The sequence below is a fragment of the Dendrobates tinctorius genome, unplaced genomic scaffold (assembly GCF_039654945.1).
Source record: "Dendrobates tinctorius isolate UK_male_01 unplaced genomic scaffold, ASM3965494v1 ptg000062l, whole genome shotgun sequence".
Lineage (NCBI taxonomy): Eukaryota > Metazoa > Chordata > Amphibia > Anura > Dendrobatidae > Dendrobates > Dendrobates tinctorius.
Window position 1 is genome coordinate 37,867,762 of NW_027361730.1, and position 16,604 is coordinate 37,884,365.

Sequence of the window (16,604 nt, forward strand, 5' to 3'; positions counted from 1 at the left end):
TTACCCTAAAATATAAATGGCCTACTTTGAAATTACTACTCACCACTTTACAAACATGTAGCATATGAGAAAGAAGGATATCGCTTTCTCATTACACTAACTCTTCCTAACATAACTGACACAGACAGGGACTCTTTAAACGCATTAATTAAAGAGGAAGAGGTATTCCAGACAATAAAAACATAAAAAAATAATAGGGCCCCAGGGCCTGACGATCTTACAGGGGAATTTTACAAACTATTAAATGAAGATATCACACCAACTTTGGTGACAGAATTCAACCACACTCTACAAAACAAAACTCTCCTAAAATCTGGAAATATGGCCTATATTAAACTCCTATAAAAACTAGGAAAGGATACCACAGAGCAAAAGTCTTATAGGCCTGTCTCCTTGATCAACCAAGACATCAAAATACTGTCTAAAGTTTTGGCAAATTGAATGGCAAGGATACAGCCCTCTCTCATAGGCCCTCATTTGAGTTTTGTCAAAAATAGAGCAGCAGTTTTTAATGTTAGAACTGTTCTGGCATTTCAAGATGAGATAAGGCGAGCAGGACTAGTTGAAGGAAACCCAGCGCTACTTGCCTTAGATGCAGAAAAGGACTTTGATAATGTTAATTGAAAATGTCTAGAATTAGTTCTATACACATTTTGGATTAAGGGTCTTTTTTAGAAACTATCTATCACCTTTCTATTACAGTCCGCAGGCTCAGATAGTTACCTCCGTTTTTTTTAGTCTTGCTGCAGCGGCAAAAAGACAGGAGACAGGGTTCTCCCTTTCACCTCTGTTGTCTGACCTGGCCATTGAGTCTTTAGCTTAGAGGCGTTGTCCACTAATAGGAAAACTCCTTATCATACCTGTCACGTCGCCGTCAGACTCGGGGCCGGCTGTTCCGCCCTCAGCCACTAGGAGGCGACGGACTGTCACGCCGCCCTCGGGCTCGGGGCCTGCTGTCCAGGCCTCGGCCACCAGGAGACGCCGGACTGACATGTCGTCGTCGATCTCGGGGCCTGCTGTTCCGCCCTCAGCCACTAGGAGGCGCCGTGGCTCGCGCCCGAGTGAGGGCGGCAACAGTGAAAGGGCTTCTGCGCAGGTGTCTACTGGACGCAGACTCCGCTCCTCTGTCAGTCATGAAGGGGCTGGTGCATCATCATCAGGTCTGGTCCTGGGGGCGGTCCTGATGACATCACCAGCCCGGGAGCCTGTGAGGGACGACCTGATCCCTCAAATACCTTGGGACTGGGCTTGCAAGCCGCCGGATATATTCTTGGTTCCCCTACGTGTTACTTGTGATTGCCTATCGTTAACTCCGACCTCAGCCTGAACTTCTGACTACTCTGTTGCCTGCCGTTTTTGTATCTTGCATTTCTCCCGATTACTGACGCTGACCTTGGCCTGGATTCCTGACCCCCTCTACTGCCTGACGATTTTGTACCTCCGCTACTCTCCCGGTTTTTGACCTCTGCCTGGACTCTCAACTCTGCTTCTGCCTGCCGTTTCTGTACCTCCACTGCTCGCCTGGTTTCCGACTCCATTTTTGGCTCCCTTCCTGCTTTTCTATTGCGACCGTTCTGCTCTGGCACTCTGCTCCTGTTCAGACAGCGCTTCCTGGGCTCTGCAGTAAATCCAGATCCCTGTATAGGGGTAAAGGGTGTCGGTGCTGCTCGGGGCGCTGTCTGTCTGCAGCCCAGACTTGCAGACGGACGCGACAATACCCTTCACTTGGCCTCAATAAAATAAAAAAGCTTATACTCACCTCCCGTAACAGCAATGTTCCAGCGGTGTCAGCACTAGCGGTCTCAGGGCTCTCATGTGGTTGTTGTGACATGTGACACAGTCTCCTAATCAGTGCTTGCATCACTGTCACCCGCTTTCGTAAGAATTGAACATGAAGAGGAAGACCAGGCTGCAGTTGATATCTGACTTCCTCTTCATGTTCAATTCATACAAAGGCGGGTGACAGTGACGCCATCACTGACTGGGCATCAGGCTCATGTGACAACAACATCACGGTAACTCTGAGGAGAGCGAGTGCCGACACCGATGGAATGTCTCCGGCATGAGAGGTGAGTATAGGCTTTATTATTTTATCTGGGCCATGCGAGGGGTATGAGAAGGGATTATCCAAGTAGTGGACAACTTCTTTAACATATGATAACCTCAAACTGCTTCTCGGGTATTAAAGTTGGTAGCAAAGAAATAAAAATAACTGGTTTCGCTGATGACATGCTGCTGTTATTGTCCTGTCCAGAACAACTTTTACAACAAACATTAGATTGGTTGTCAAATTTTGGACCTTTTTCAGGCTATAAAATTAATACATGTAAATGGCAATTATTATTTTTAAGAGAGTCTGCCGAAATAACTAATATCCATACCAAAGTGAATATTGCCACTTCTCATATAGAGGAAAGATAGGTAAAGACTCCATGTCTGTATACACTTAATTATACCAAATTAATTAACAAAATAATTCCATCAGATGTGAAATTAAGAAGTGTGTTAAAAGATACTATAGGTTCTTGGAGTGCCATTAGATAATTATACAAGCTCCCATACAGTGTATCGAAATACATCCCGCTATGGGATAACCCTAATTTTATACAAAGGGACCCAGAATAAATTACTTGAGCAGTGGAGGTAAAAAGGGAATTCAGAAGGGAGAATGCTAAATTGGCAGGAATTTTCTTCTCCTCGTTACATGGGAGGCCACCAATATCTACAATACGTACAATTAACCAGTCACTACTACAACTCGTTGATGACAGATTTAGGAAAAGTCCAGAAACACTGCAATTTTTATATACTAATGGGAACAGGTTCCAGATTTGTTTCTCTGTCCACTATTTACTGCCTTCTACATTATCAAACGCAGAAACACAGCTCACGTGGGCATGAGATATATTTTCTAGCTAGAAAAAGGTAATTAAGGATCCCGAATTATCAGATAAAATATTAACAGGTTTAAGATAAAGAAAGTAATGGTTAATGATCATTGGAGACAAATGCAATATAAGTTGATACTTAAAGTTGATATGCTTTTAATCTCTCTTACTAAAATGCCCCTTACCCTCTATTTCTACAAAGGACCATTTGGATATTTATACCATCCTTCGGGGCCCGTACAAATCAGCAGCTAATTCCGCCCACAAAGTACATCCCGACACTGGCACTGGTGTCAGGACGTATTCATTCATTGTACGCGCCTCAGAGTTCAGTAGCGAATACTGCGTGCGCGTGCTCACAGAGCAAGAAGAAAGTAAAGGGCCAGCAGCCGTGAAAATGCAGCTGCCGGCCCAAGAACTGTGGACCCCAGGAATCTTCCCTGGGGGCCAGATAAAAGCTAATTAAGGGCCGCCGCGAGCCTGAGGTTCCCCACCCCTGATTTAAGATACTGTCCAAAATGTAACCTCCATAAGGCAGACTTATTGCATAGTATATTGGATTGCTCACAAATATGAAAAGTATGAGACGATTCTTTTTCATATATAAACAAAATTTGGAATATAAGTACTTCTAAAACTCCATAATTTTGCTTGTTTCAGTTTATTACTTTGACTACAGGAGACAATTTAGAAAATAAATTTATACCCAACATAATTCATATAGTGCTTTTGGTAACTAAAATATGTATTCTTAGAAATTGGCTAGAAAAACAGACTCTGCAACTGTCAGAAATTATAAATACATAAAGATGCTGATGTTATATGATTAAATTGAAACGGAAAAACATAAGAAAAAAAATGACAGAAAGCTTCTTAAAAAATGGAGAGCTTTTGTTGAACATAATTATACACAAACGGAAATCTTTCAGTTTAGAGAGGAGTTTAGATATACATCATGGTACTGTATTGAATAACTTAGGGAGACTCTGGAAATATTTAGAAGTTAGTAAGGTTTGATATATACCAGATAAGTATTATTCTTTCTTGCTTTTCTTAGTTTTTTTTATTTAAATATTTGAATGCTTATAAATATTGTTGTAACAATAAAAATATAAAAGGATGAGACAGAAAAATATTGCACAAAATCATTATCAAATGGAGTTACTTTGTGTAATCTTGAAATGTGAATATGCGCTGGTGAATGTCGTCAGATGTAATTGGTTTGTCGTCTCATCAAATAAAGTTTGCTTAAAAAAAAAATATGAATCAGCTTGTGATTCAAAATGTTGTATCAGAGAGTTGATCTCCCAAACATATGGAAACAGTCTAAATTCAGTGATGCTTCTAATGATGTTCAATGACTACGGCAAAATTTGACAGTAATTTTAGAAGTTTATGGAAATCTATATGTAGCGAATCAACAGGTGTAAGAGTATGATTCAGCCCCAAAACTCGAGAGACAAGTTTTGTGTCTGCCTAACAAAATAGGTACTGCTGAAGGGTAGGCTTGACAAAGTTCAAATTAATGTTGTCATTAAAAGGAGTGGCGTTGTCCGAGTTCCCTCTGAATCTCCTTTTTCAGAAGCCCCTGACAAAGTCTTAAAGAACCACTCCAGCATTTTTTTATTGCACCACTGAAGTGGTGCTTTAACTTTAATTCCCCTGCCCCTTATCTGATACTCACTTTCTGACTGTATCGAGTGTATCACGCCAACTTGGGAGATCTGGGAGTAGAATATCACTGCGTATTGTGAATCGCAGAACTTCCATTTAGCCTGTGTATTTGGATCCCATATTAAATGAATTTGGTTTCCTTTAGTGCTAAAGAGGTTAACGACCCTTTCTTTACTGGTCAGAAACATACAGAAACATACAGAAACATTGCAGCTGCTTCTGATCTGGCGTTAACACTTCCTATAAAACCTGGCCAGACCCGTGAAAGCTCTGCTTCCTTGCTCTTCGGAGACATTGTGCTGAATAGGAGTTTGTTGTTACTATTGGAGATTTGTCTTCCTGTGCTGTGTGCTAAAGCTAAGTGGTTGAAGTTTGGATTTGGGAGTTGTGGTGTTCTATAGTATGCTTTTGTACTTGTGTGTTTTTCTCCTGGTCTCTTTTCCCATTTAGTTTATTCCTCTCTGTCCCTATTCTCCTTATTGTTGGCTGGTGCTTTTGTATGATAGAGGTTTACTGTTATCCCTGTTTTGTCTTTGTGTCTGGTTTACCTTTCATTTCCGGCCAATGCCTCATGGGGTGGGGGAGGGGACAAATTAGGATTTTTACAGGAGCACCGTAAGGTCGGAGACTCGGGCCTCTCTACCTTTAAGAGTACCCCCGGGACAGGGATAGTTAGGGTCCCAGCTCCAGGGACAGTTTGAGGCACCTCTGACTTACTAAAGACTGGAACAGCGCAACACCAGCATTTTCATCTGTTTTCACAGCCGCTCCCATCTGTCTCCAGCAGAAAGTGACCTGACCGAAGCTCCAGTGTTTCATGGAGACAAGCAGAGGTCACTTTACAGTAAGTACATCGTTCTGGCTCTCAAGGACCTGCAGTGCACTCTTGTGATGTAGTTTCTGACTTCCAGACAGAAAGAACCTCACAATATGGCGCAGGGGGACCGGAGAGGCACCGAAAAAACTGTGAAGATGCCAGAGGGTGAGATTAAAAGAGCCACTCCAGTGCTGAAAAAGAAACAAATGCTGGCATGGTGATTTAAACATGGATTTAAACATATTGTGAAAAAAAGCCTAATGTTAAAACAGAAGATGAAAGGGGGATGCTGTCCAGCCTTGGCCAAAAAATCAAGGAATGCCAAAAAATATTATTCAAGGATCTGAATAATCCTCAGTGGCTGGGTAATGGTTATGCACTGCAGTAAACTTGAACAGCTGCCAGATGTTACACCATACTGAATGGGATTTTCTGAAATATTCTTCACACAGTGAGGCAAAAAAACCACTTGCTTTTAGAGCCAGGTTTCAGATTTTTAAAATTACTCTAGTAATTACTGTATTAACGTAGATTTTTTGTTTGTTATGCTTTTAGATGAACAAACAATAAATGAAAAAATAATCCAACCACTGATAACATGAAGTTTTCCTTATATACTTAGTGAGTGCATTACCTTCCTGATGAAGAAATCAGTGGCTTGATTAGAAATATCCCAGTGTCCTCATGCAGTCCTTGTAAAGTCTGGTTGATAACTGCAGAGAGTTGCAACCGCTGCTCTTGGCTTTTCAGTAGTTTGTCCCTCCATTCTAGGAAAGCCTTAAGTACACATGCATGAAGAAAATACTAGTTATAAAATGCTACCACTTAAAGAGTAACAATTATTTTAATTTTTATTTCATAAATCAAAAGTCCTCATGAAAATAAGCAACTTTGTAATAAATCTTATCATAGAAATCTGCTTCTTTCTCCTCCTGAACGGATAGATCATTCACAAAATACTCAGTTCACTGGTAAAATCTGTATTCAGGAAGGACAGATTTTTACATTACTGAGAAAGGAAATGACAGTTACTACTGATGATACTCCATGTTGTGAAGAGGGGGTAAGAGAAGGGAGAAGCTCTGCCTCTCCACCTGTGTCCCCTTTTTCATAGGAGACAATAGTTTCTACTGAAAAGAATATGAGTAGTATAAAAATCTGTCTGAGGATGTTGAGAATCATTGATCAGTGCAGGAGGAGAAAGGAACAGGTTTCTCTGATAAAATACATTACAAGGTTGTTTATTTTCATGTGTTCAATTTGATTTATGAAACAAAAATCAAAACGATGGTTACTCTTTAAAGGGAATCCGTGAGCAGGTAATTGCTATTTCATCTGAGAGCAAATGTTCGATAATTTTGGAGAAAATATTAAGTTTCCCAACCAATAATTAAACTATCCTACAAAAACACATAGGAAACTATTAAAAAAAATAGGCAATTCTTTATTTGATATAATGACACATAACAAAACATACACATTAAAAATGGTACATGATTAGACAACACGTGGTACGTCCTTTTAAAACATGGTATCAATTTATACAGATTTTTTCAGGACACAATTATCCTCTCATAACGTCGTCCTTAATTCAAATATATTAACCTCTAGAAATTATCAACATTAATTAATAGAAGGAAAAACCATGTGCATTTTATAAATATCTCTAGTTATTTACATGGTTTTATTAAAAATTATTTGAAAAAATGCATCATATAGCCTTAAATATATTCTTTATTGTTATACTGCCACCTTTAAGAGACGATAATTGTGTCCTGAAAAAATCTGTATAAATTGATACCACGTTTTAAAAGGACGTACCACGTGTTGTCTAATCATGTACCATTTTCAATGTGTATGTTTTGCTATATGCCATTATATCAAATAAAGAATTGTCTATTTTTTAATAGTTTCCTAAGTCTTTTTGTAGGATAGTTCATCTGAGAGCAGTATATTATAACGCAACAGAGCCTGATTCCAGGGATGTATCACTTATTAGGCTGTGTTGTAGTTTCAATTCAACTAGTATTTTATCACCTGGAGCAGGACTAGAGCTGGAGTCACACATAGCGACTCACCAGCGATCCCGACAACGATATCAACGTGTCAGGATCGCTGGTGAGTCGCTATGTGATCGCTGGTGAGCTGTCACACAGACAGCTTCACCAGCGATCAGCACAGCGACGCCGAGAGCGCGGCGTCGCTGTGTTAGTTAGTTACCAGCGCGCTGATGCAGGGAGCTGGTAACTAATGTACACATCAGGTATCCAAGGGACGTACGTCCCTTAGATACCCGATTTGTATGTTAGTTACCAGCAGATCGCTGGTCTCCCGCCTGTCACACGCAGCGATGCGTGCTGGCCAGTGGGAGACCAGTGACCAAAGAAAAGTCCAGAGGTTTCCCAGAGCGATCAGCGATACCGGCAGGGGAGTCGGTCGCTGATCGCTGTCACACACAGCGATCTCGCTGGTGAGATCGCTGTTGCATCACAAAACTTGTGACTCAGCAGCGATCTCGCTAGCGAGATCGCTATGTGTGATGGGCCTTAGGTCTCACATGCAGGCCAGTCCAGATAATGTGTGTAACCCCTCCCCCACCACTGATTGTCAGCTTACTGACAATGCACATTGGTGTGTGCGGGGTTATACACAGCTCAGCATTCTGACCACGGCTACATCTACAGCAGAGAAAACAAGGACTATAGCAAAACTTCATAAAGCAGTCCAGAAAGTGACACAGGCTGGAATCAGGGTCTCAGATAACATAGCAAAAACCTGCTGACAGATAACCTTTACATTTAAATTAGAACCCAGTAGGACTTGCACAAACAAATGTACAGCTACTATCAGTAGGAATAGCACATAATTATTACCCCAGGCTTGAGCCTTGTTGACAATTACCTGATCTTTTCGCTTTTGCAGTTTATATAGCACTGGGCTGGTTTCTGATCTGGTGAGGCACTGCCTTTTTAATAGACTTTCGGCCTTGTTCCAAGAAATATACTGTACATATCCCCAAACCAGACAACGTAGTCTCTCCTGACACAGAACACGGTATCTTGCCATCATTCTACTGGTATCCTGAAGACATGGGTAAAAGCATTATCAAAATGATCATCTACAAAATGTGATAATCACTATGATTTTTGTTACCTTGTATATACCAATTGGAATCTTTCCCTGGCTACAGGCCTGCTGCAGTTCTCGTTTGTTGTGTTCTTCGTCAGTACGGGTAAATATTAATGAAGGATGACCAAAATCATAGCTAAGATAAGACTTCAACTAGGCACACAGAACAATGAAAGTTATGACAATTCATTCTTTGTGTGTTACATTTTCAGGCGAGTTGATAAAAATGTGTGTTAGGTCGGGATCACACATGCGAGAAACTCGGACGAGTCTCGCAAGTCAATACCCGGCACTGCCGCCAGCACTCGGGAGCGGAGCATGCTGCTGCATGTATTTCTATACAGCCGCACGGTCTGCTCCCGAGTGTCGGCAGCAGTGCCGAATATTAAGATGCGAGACTCGTCCGAGTTTCTCGCCTGTGTGGTCCCGGCCTTAAAGGTGTTATCCCACAAGCAAAGTACATTTTAATTAATAGATCTAGGAATAATAATAAGTTCCACAATTCAATGTGTTAAAATAACATTTTTTTTCCTGTGCTGAGATAATCTTATAAATGTGTCCCTGCTATGTACTGCAATTTGCTGTGTCCGACCATGCTGAGCTGCTTTAGTTCATGGTCGGCACATACAACAGCTCCTGGCTAGGGGGGGACGCATAAGTCACTTATGATAAGTGAATTTACAGAAGATAAAGTTGCTACTATGAGCCCCTGCTGTATCCGATAACACATTTCCCTGCATGTTTTATCACAGGAGTGAGTGTTTCTGCTTTGTTTGCTATAACCCTAACCTTGATAGCACTATATAATAAAAATAATGAATTATTACCAATAATAGAACTAATAATAATGAAACATAAAAAAAGTTTGTGCTTTGTGGGCGTCTGGCTGTCATAAGTCTCTGGGCATCTGGTGTAAAATTTAATAACTGTTCTAAAGAGAGTATTGATGATTATTAAAATGTTAAATCACAATATCTGACATAGTGCCCATGCTATGTAACTAGAAATATTTCAACCAGCAAAATTCAAAATCTGTTTATATAAGCCTAGATTGCCCTCTTATTGCTGATATCTTAACCTTTAATAAATTGTAAAGCTGGAAAAGAACTACTGCACTGGAATTTTACTTTTATGACTATATTTCACTGAACATGAAGTAGCCACACTTTACTGGAGTTATATAATATTCTGTCGTTGATCAGTGATAGTTATGTGGGGTTGCTTCTCATCCAAGGGTGTGGACTCCCTCATAATTTTCCAACTTCTCCCAACAATCCAGGAGAAATTTGAAAATTAACAGCAACGGAGCACCATGTCACAAGGCAAAAGTGATAACTACTTGGCTCGGTGAACAAAATATTGAAATTCTGGGATCATGTACAGGAAATATCCCATTGAGAATCTATAATCAATCCTCAAAAAGTGGATGGGCAAACAAAGTCATAAAAATTGTGATAATCTGGAAGCACTGTCGTCTGATATCCAGCTGCCAGACCGAAATGCAGAAGTCTTAAAAATAAAGGTCAACACTGTAATTTTTGAGTCTTTATGTATTTGCTAATTAAAGTGTAAAAACTTACGAAATGCTGATCACTGTACTTTAGTAGCCATAGAAACATTTGGCTAAAGATATAACAATACTGAACCTGCAAACTTTGCGAAAACCAAAATGTGTGTCAGTCTCAACTTTTGGCCACAACAGTACACAACACTGACAGTGACATTTATGACACTCCTTGTAGATTATGGTACTTACAGGAAGTTCATCCTGCTTTTGGCTTTCTTCTTCAGTATGTTTCAGAGGCAGAGTACTGAAATACATTTTTTTTTTTTCAAAAATCAAAAAGTGTTGGAATTAATGGTTTGAGTGAAGTGGAAAGGATTTATCAGAATATAGTAATTTACAAGTATAGTAGATTCAGTAATATGTATATACTGGCAGTTGACCCTATGGTTGTTTAATTAGAACGGCCATCACTTGAGTACAAGAACGCTGCCTTTCGCCTCTTGTTTTTATATGGCCATACAGCTTCTAATTTGCTTACATTGTCCTATATGTCATGTCACACCTGGCTTTCCTTATGACACTATCTTGAGAATGTTCATCTGTTAATTCTCCATGTTCCGATCTCTTCCTTGCGATGTTATGGAGTAAACTCTGTAATACTAATATAAGATGGAGCAATAAAAGTAATGTGGCATTGTATGCAGGTTATATGAGGAAGGTGAAATGTTCATCCCATTTACCATAAATGAGTGCACATTCATAAAAAAACCAAATCTGTACCTGCCGGGAAGTTTTCAAGTTGAGTAAGATTTGTGGATAGAACTTCTGAACTTTCGTCTTGTATCCCTTCTTCCAACACATCAGCTAAGGAGTGAAAACCTAAACTCAAAGGAAAGATGTGTCATTATAGTTGTTTTTAGAAAAAAAAATAAAAAGAAGTTATCACAGTATAGGTTAAGTAGTATCACAGAAATGCAAACCACTCTAAATACCCTCATCTTTGTACAACCTTATAAAATAGTGAAAATAACTCAAAAGAGCAGCACGGTAAAAGAAGTACAAAAGAGAACAGGGTCATCAGTCGAAAACCGCATTCAGACTTCTGCGAATCACGTATGTGTTGTGTGTTTTTTTTACGGATATTCCACAGAGTGGTCTGGAAAAATTCAGAGATATGTCCGTTTTTGATCTGAGTCATGGATCAAAATGACACATACAAGTCTATGGGTCTATGAAAATCATGGACACCACACGGATGGCATCCATGTGTGATCTGTGATTAATATTGTAATGGATAGGAGAAGATTTGTAGTTCACTGATGAAACGCCTACGGTAAATACTGACACACTGAACAAACACTGATGAAAAACACTAATGAACAATGGTCCATATTGTTATATACATATAAGATTACACACATCTAATGAGGCCTGTAGCAAAGAATAAGCCTGTGGCTACAGAACAACAGAAAACCATATGTTGGAAGTTTTAGGATGGTCATATACAACCTTTTCCTTGTAAGAGTCTACTTGGAGTTGTATGGTGACCACAATCCCCCACTATTTGCTGTAGCCATTGCCTGTACGGCATGCAATAACAACAATAATGATGCTGCTATAGACAATAAATCAGACGTCACCAACCTTCAGTAATCAGCAGATTTCGTATGGCCTCTGCACATTTACGTAATCGTTCAGAGAGCCGCCATAACCGGGTGTGATCATCACCGCTGTCAGATGTTTCCACCTTTGCTGCTTCCCCCTGTCTTGCGTGAATTGTAGGTCCCGTCTAAAGTGACACCAGACATTGCTATACACATCTTATTGCTTATACATCTTGTGACTGCAGTATGTGCATAGCATATGAAACGTGTAGTATCATCAATACTTCTATAATGTAATCAGGAGATGGTTTGCAGAATAAAGTCTACAGATACTGTAAGTTGCCGCAGTAATAAGTTTTAAAATCAGGTAAAGAAAAGGTTTTATTTGTCGCACAGGTGGGTTTTTTTTGTGATGTTATATGTAGATATGATTAAATTAGCTGTGTTTTTTTTTTTAATTTGTGCTTTAAATTGCAATCTAACAACATAATATGACAAGAGATTGCTCAATAGATCCTACATCTTCTCATCAAGAGTGTACTAAAATTATATTTGAACAGTTCAATTCCACAGTTTAATGCATTAACCCCTTCACCACCTTGCGATTTTCCATTTCCGCATTTTTCGTTTTTTTCCTCCCCCTTCTTCCCAAAGCCATAACTCCTATTTTTCCGTACTTTGAATGGCACCATTGATTTTACCATATAGTGTACTGAAAAATGCTAACAAAAAAATTCCAAGTGCGATCAAATTGCAAAAAAAGTGCAATTCCACAATGTTTTTTGGGGATTTTTTTATTTACCATGTTCACTAAATGCTAAATCTGACCTGGCATTATGATTCTCTAGGTCAGTGCGAGTTTGCAGATACCAAACATGTATAGGATCTTTTTACGGTATTTAAGTAGTGAAAAAAAAAAATCCAAAGTTTGTAAGAAAAACATTTTTTGCCATTTTCCGAGATGCATAGCGTGCTGAGCTGATGTCTTTTTTCTACCATTTTTGGGGTACGTACAATATTTTAATCGCCCGTTATTGGATTTTATTACAATGTTGTGGCGACCAAAAAACATAAATCTGGCGTTTTTGATTTTTTTCCTCTTTACGTCATTTACCGATCGGGTTAATTTACTTTATGTTTTTGATCGAACATTTCTGAACGCAACAATTACCAAATGTGTGCATTTTGTTTTATTATTATTATTATTATTGTTTAATTTTGAATGGGGCGAAAAGGGGATGATTTGAACTTGTGTTGTTTTTAATTTTAAAAAGGTGATAGGTGACATCATGTGCGCATGACACTTCAGGGTTCTCACTCACTTTCCTGGCATCAGGATTGCTTTAGGTTTTGCTAGCAAATCTGCAACGTGTGCACAAGCCCTTAATATCTTTGTAGTAACTATACAGAATCACGATTGTATGAACTTTTCCAGTGCAAGCAATTCTAATTATGATCATGCAGTAATGTTTTTTCTTTTCACTTCCTAATATTTAAAAATCTCTAACATTCTTACTTTTCTGGTATTGGAGGCTTGTGATTGCTTTTTGTTTGTGTGGGACAAGCTGAAGTTTTTATTGGTAGCATTTTAAGGTAAATATGACATTTTCTAGATATTTTATTTAGGTTCTTTCTTGAAGATAAAAAAAAGAGCACAGATTAAATAACATGCAGCAACACCAATCATTTTTTTTATTATTTTAACCATTTTTTCAGAAAGCAGAAAAAAGTGTTTGTATTTTTTTTTTTTTTTCTCATTGTTTTAGTCCTACTGGGGGACATAAACACAGCCATTTGATAGGCAATAATGATAATTTTTGCATTGAATTATACAAGTTGTCGGCTTACATCCTATCTGGTACTGCCTATCAATGAACCTTATACATGTACAAAGCTGGCAAATGTGGGGGCCAATATTAGACCCCCAGCAGCCATTGTCATGTATCACCAACATCCACACCGCTTTCTATTGCATCATTGGCAATGGTTTAGCAGAGAGTTCCCATAATTGCCTGGATGCTGTGGTCGCTATTCATGGAGGCATGGGTTTTAACCTGTTTCAACCAATAAACAAATAAGAACCCTAAAGATTATACACTAACCAAGCAGAATTACCTTACATTCTGTTTCCCGCAGTCTGTCACTCAGCGTTTGCAGTTCAGATGACTGGTGTCTAGAATCAGTGCTGATGGACAAGATGGATCCCTTCTCCATTTCTTTTGCTCTTACATCTTCCTGGGTTGCTTCAGCGGCTTGATTTTTCATTTCTGCAGGAATAGTGTGATCCCATAGGTTTTCCAAGATTAGCTTGTCAATGGCACAAGTCTCTTACATTTTTTCAATATACATCGTATTAACAAAGAGGACTGATCTGAGAATATTTCAAGGAGAATGGATATAGAAAGTAAATATGAAAGAGTAGTACTCTAATTTAAATAATTAAAACACTTAAAACAATTGGATTTAAGTCTATGATGAAATCTGGTTGTATTCTTTGAAGTGAATCTGTAATAATTATACAGATTTCTTTGACCTGATGAATTTACTGTACTAAATTTCTAAGAATGACTTTCTGAAAGTATAAACTCAATTACTGTCCACTTATTCTGATTAGCAGCTCATCAGCATTGTCCCTCATTTCTGCTGTTGCTGAAATCTCACACTGCTCAGTACAAGCTGAAGCTGTCAGTCAGGCTGGGTGAGCGGAGAATGAATACATTGGGCTCATGAGCTCTCTCACTTTTTAGCTAGACTCATTTTATTATCATACCTAAGATCAAGTGTCTGTGCTTATCTGTATTACAATGTGCCCGAAATCACAACAAGTCCCATATCAGGCTTAGAAAAACTCCTCCAGCTGTGATTCCAGGTAAAAAAAAAATAGAACTTTGTTCCATTATGATTTAAAGGTACATCTGAATATGATAAATGAAATTCCTACGTCTTTCAGACTGGGTTACATTCCACTTTAGTGTCTATTCCAAAAGGCCAGTCCTCAGTGGCTTCTCCCAGCCCTGCTCCCCTTGAGTGACTGGTCCCATCCTATGTGAATTTTGGGACAGGGAGTGGAAAGCTGCCATGGACTGCCCTCTTGGACTAGTCACCCACGTAATTGAGTATTAAAGGGAATCTGTCAGCAGAATTTTACTATGTAATCTAAAGACAGCATGAGATAGGGACTGTGTGCTGCTGTTTACTTACAATGAAGGTTTTATCACCTGGGGATAATCACTGCCTGGATTGGTGCTCACAGTAGGCTTGATCGTACTCTGCCCCTCCTCTGATAAGCAGCTCACTATCAATGGACAATGTACACAGAAAGCTGTGGGGTAGGCAGGGGCAGCCTTTGAGCTCAGGTACATGCCACATCACAACTGATGCACTCAGTAAACTAAGTGATACATTGTTAGCCAATCCTCGTTAGTATAGTGGTGAGTATCCCCGCCTGTCACGCGGGAGACCGGGGTTTGATTCCCCGATGGGGAGCCAGGGATTGAAGCTTGAGGAAGATAATTTTCATATTCTAGGTGCCTTCTGGGAAAAGCGAAGAGTCTCCCTAAGCAAGAGGATCGTTGGATTCAGCCGGGACCAGCTGCTTGGAAAGCATCGCCGAACCGCGCGCCATACGCCGCGCAAATTTTGTCCTCTAGGACATTATTGCAAAAAAGCTTGTCTGATTGAGTAGATTACACGAGAAGGAAGACACGCAGCAAGTCAGCAGAATCTACAAGCAACATGGCAGGTGTGACAACCTACATGGTGAGCTACAACATGTGCTACATGTTCACAGATCGACCAGAAGAAGAATCCAACTTCACCTGCCAGAAGTGTAGATTAGTGGCCCTTTTAGAAGAAAAGGTGCGTGGTCTGGAAAAAAGAATTTGCACTTTGAAACTCATCAAAGAAAATGGAGACTTCCTAGACAGAACAGAAGCATCTCTACTGGTCACAGAAGGTGAAGAAAGTGTCAGAGAACCTCCAAAAGCAGACGAGTGGAAGCATGTGACCAAAAGAAGCAAGAAGACCATAGAGACATCACAACCACACAACTGACAAACCGATGACAAGGCCTTGCGGAGGATGACGATGGTACACCTAAGGATGAGGCACTGTAGGGTTGAGCAGATTCTCAGAATGCAGTGACAAGACACGAGACAGGGTATGACTTGTGAAATCAACTTTTATAACTTGGAGCCGCTGGGGCTATGCTGAACAAGTAAAAGGAGTAACAACAATCTGTCCTCGCAGGGACTCAACAAAATAAACAATACTTTTCTTATATTCAATGTGACTAACCCGGCTAGTCTGGGTGTCGAAGGCCACGTATGGCCAAACTATGGGTCCTTATTTCCTATAGTTCACTTATCCTTCCAGACGTCGCTTGGGATCGCAGGTGCGGCCTCTTAGAGGTCGCTGATGCGGCTGCCTTGACGCCTCGATATCCCAGGATGATTTGGGCTCGAGAGGCCCTGAAGAAACTGTGCTGGTGGGGCACAACAGGCCCTGAAGAATCTGTGCTGGTGGGGCACAACAGGCCCTGAAGAATCTGTGCTGGTGGGGCACAACAGGCCCTGAAGAATCTGTGCTGGTGAGGCACAACAGGCCCTGAAGACTCTGTGCTGGTGGGGCACAACAGGCCCTGAAGAATCTGTGCTGGTGGGGCACAACAGGCCCTGAAGACTCTGTGCTGGTGGGGCACAACAGGTCCTGAAGAATCTATGCTGGTGGGGCACAAGAGGCCCTGAAGAATCTGTGCTGGTTGGCCTTTCAGGATGTCTTTTACCGGCTCTCGTCTCGCAGCGCAGTGATGACGCAGTTTCCCAAATGACGTTCGGCCGGCCTCTGCTCAGAGTCCCCTTGTAGACGGGACGTGGGCCTCTATTGCCGCCTATGGCGAGGTGGCGTCCACTGAGGCCGGTGATGGCAGGGCCGCAGCTGTGGAAGGAGACAGGGGGGCAGTGTCCAGGCTGCTGTAGCCATTTTAC

General features: G+C 40.5%; 1 protein-coding gene and 1 non-coding gene across 6 annotated transcripts in view; one reads left to right on the top strand and one right to left on the bottom strand.

The window, feature by feature from the left end:
• LOC141093095 (uncharacterized) overlaps window positions 1-16,604 on the bottom strand; it is a 63,382-nt gene that overhangs the window by 8,886 nt on the left and 37,892 nt on the right. For 4 of the 5 annotated variants that reach the window (XM_073579558.1, XM_073579561.1, XM_073579559.1 and 1 more), the window contains 8 exons: window positions 13,735-13,886; window positions 11,660-11,804; window positions 10,796-10,894; window positions 10,578-10,674; window positions 10,265-10,319; window positions 8,533-8,661; window positions 8,281-8,460; window positions 6,014-6,156 (listed from right to left, as the gene is read on the bottom strand). In XM_073579558.1, the coding sequence (XP_073435659.1) occupies window positions 6,014-6,156; window positions 8,281-8,460; window positions 8,533-8,661; window positions 10,265-10,319; window positions 10,578-10,674; window positions 10,796-10,894; window positions 11,660-11,804; window positions 13,735-13,886 (1,000 nt within the window). The remainder of the gene's footprint in view (window positions 1-6,013; window positions 6,157-8,280; window positions 8,461-8,532; window positions 8,662-10,264; window positions 10,320-10,577; window positions 10,675-10,795; window positions 10,895-11,659; window positions 11,805-13,734; window positions 13,887-16,604) is intronic. The other variant, XM_073579560.1, reaches the window with a different exon arrangement.
• On the top strand, window positions 15,034-15,105 carry TRNAD-GUC (transfer RNA aspartic acid (anticodon GUC)). The gene has a single exon. It is a non-coding gene; the product is annotated as a tRNA-Asp (tRNA).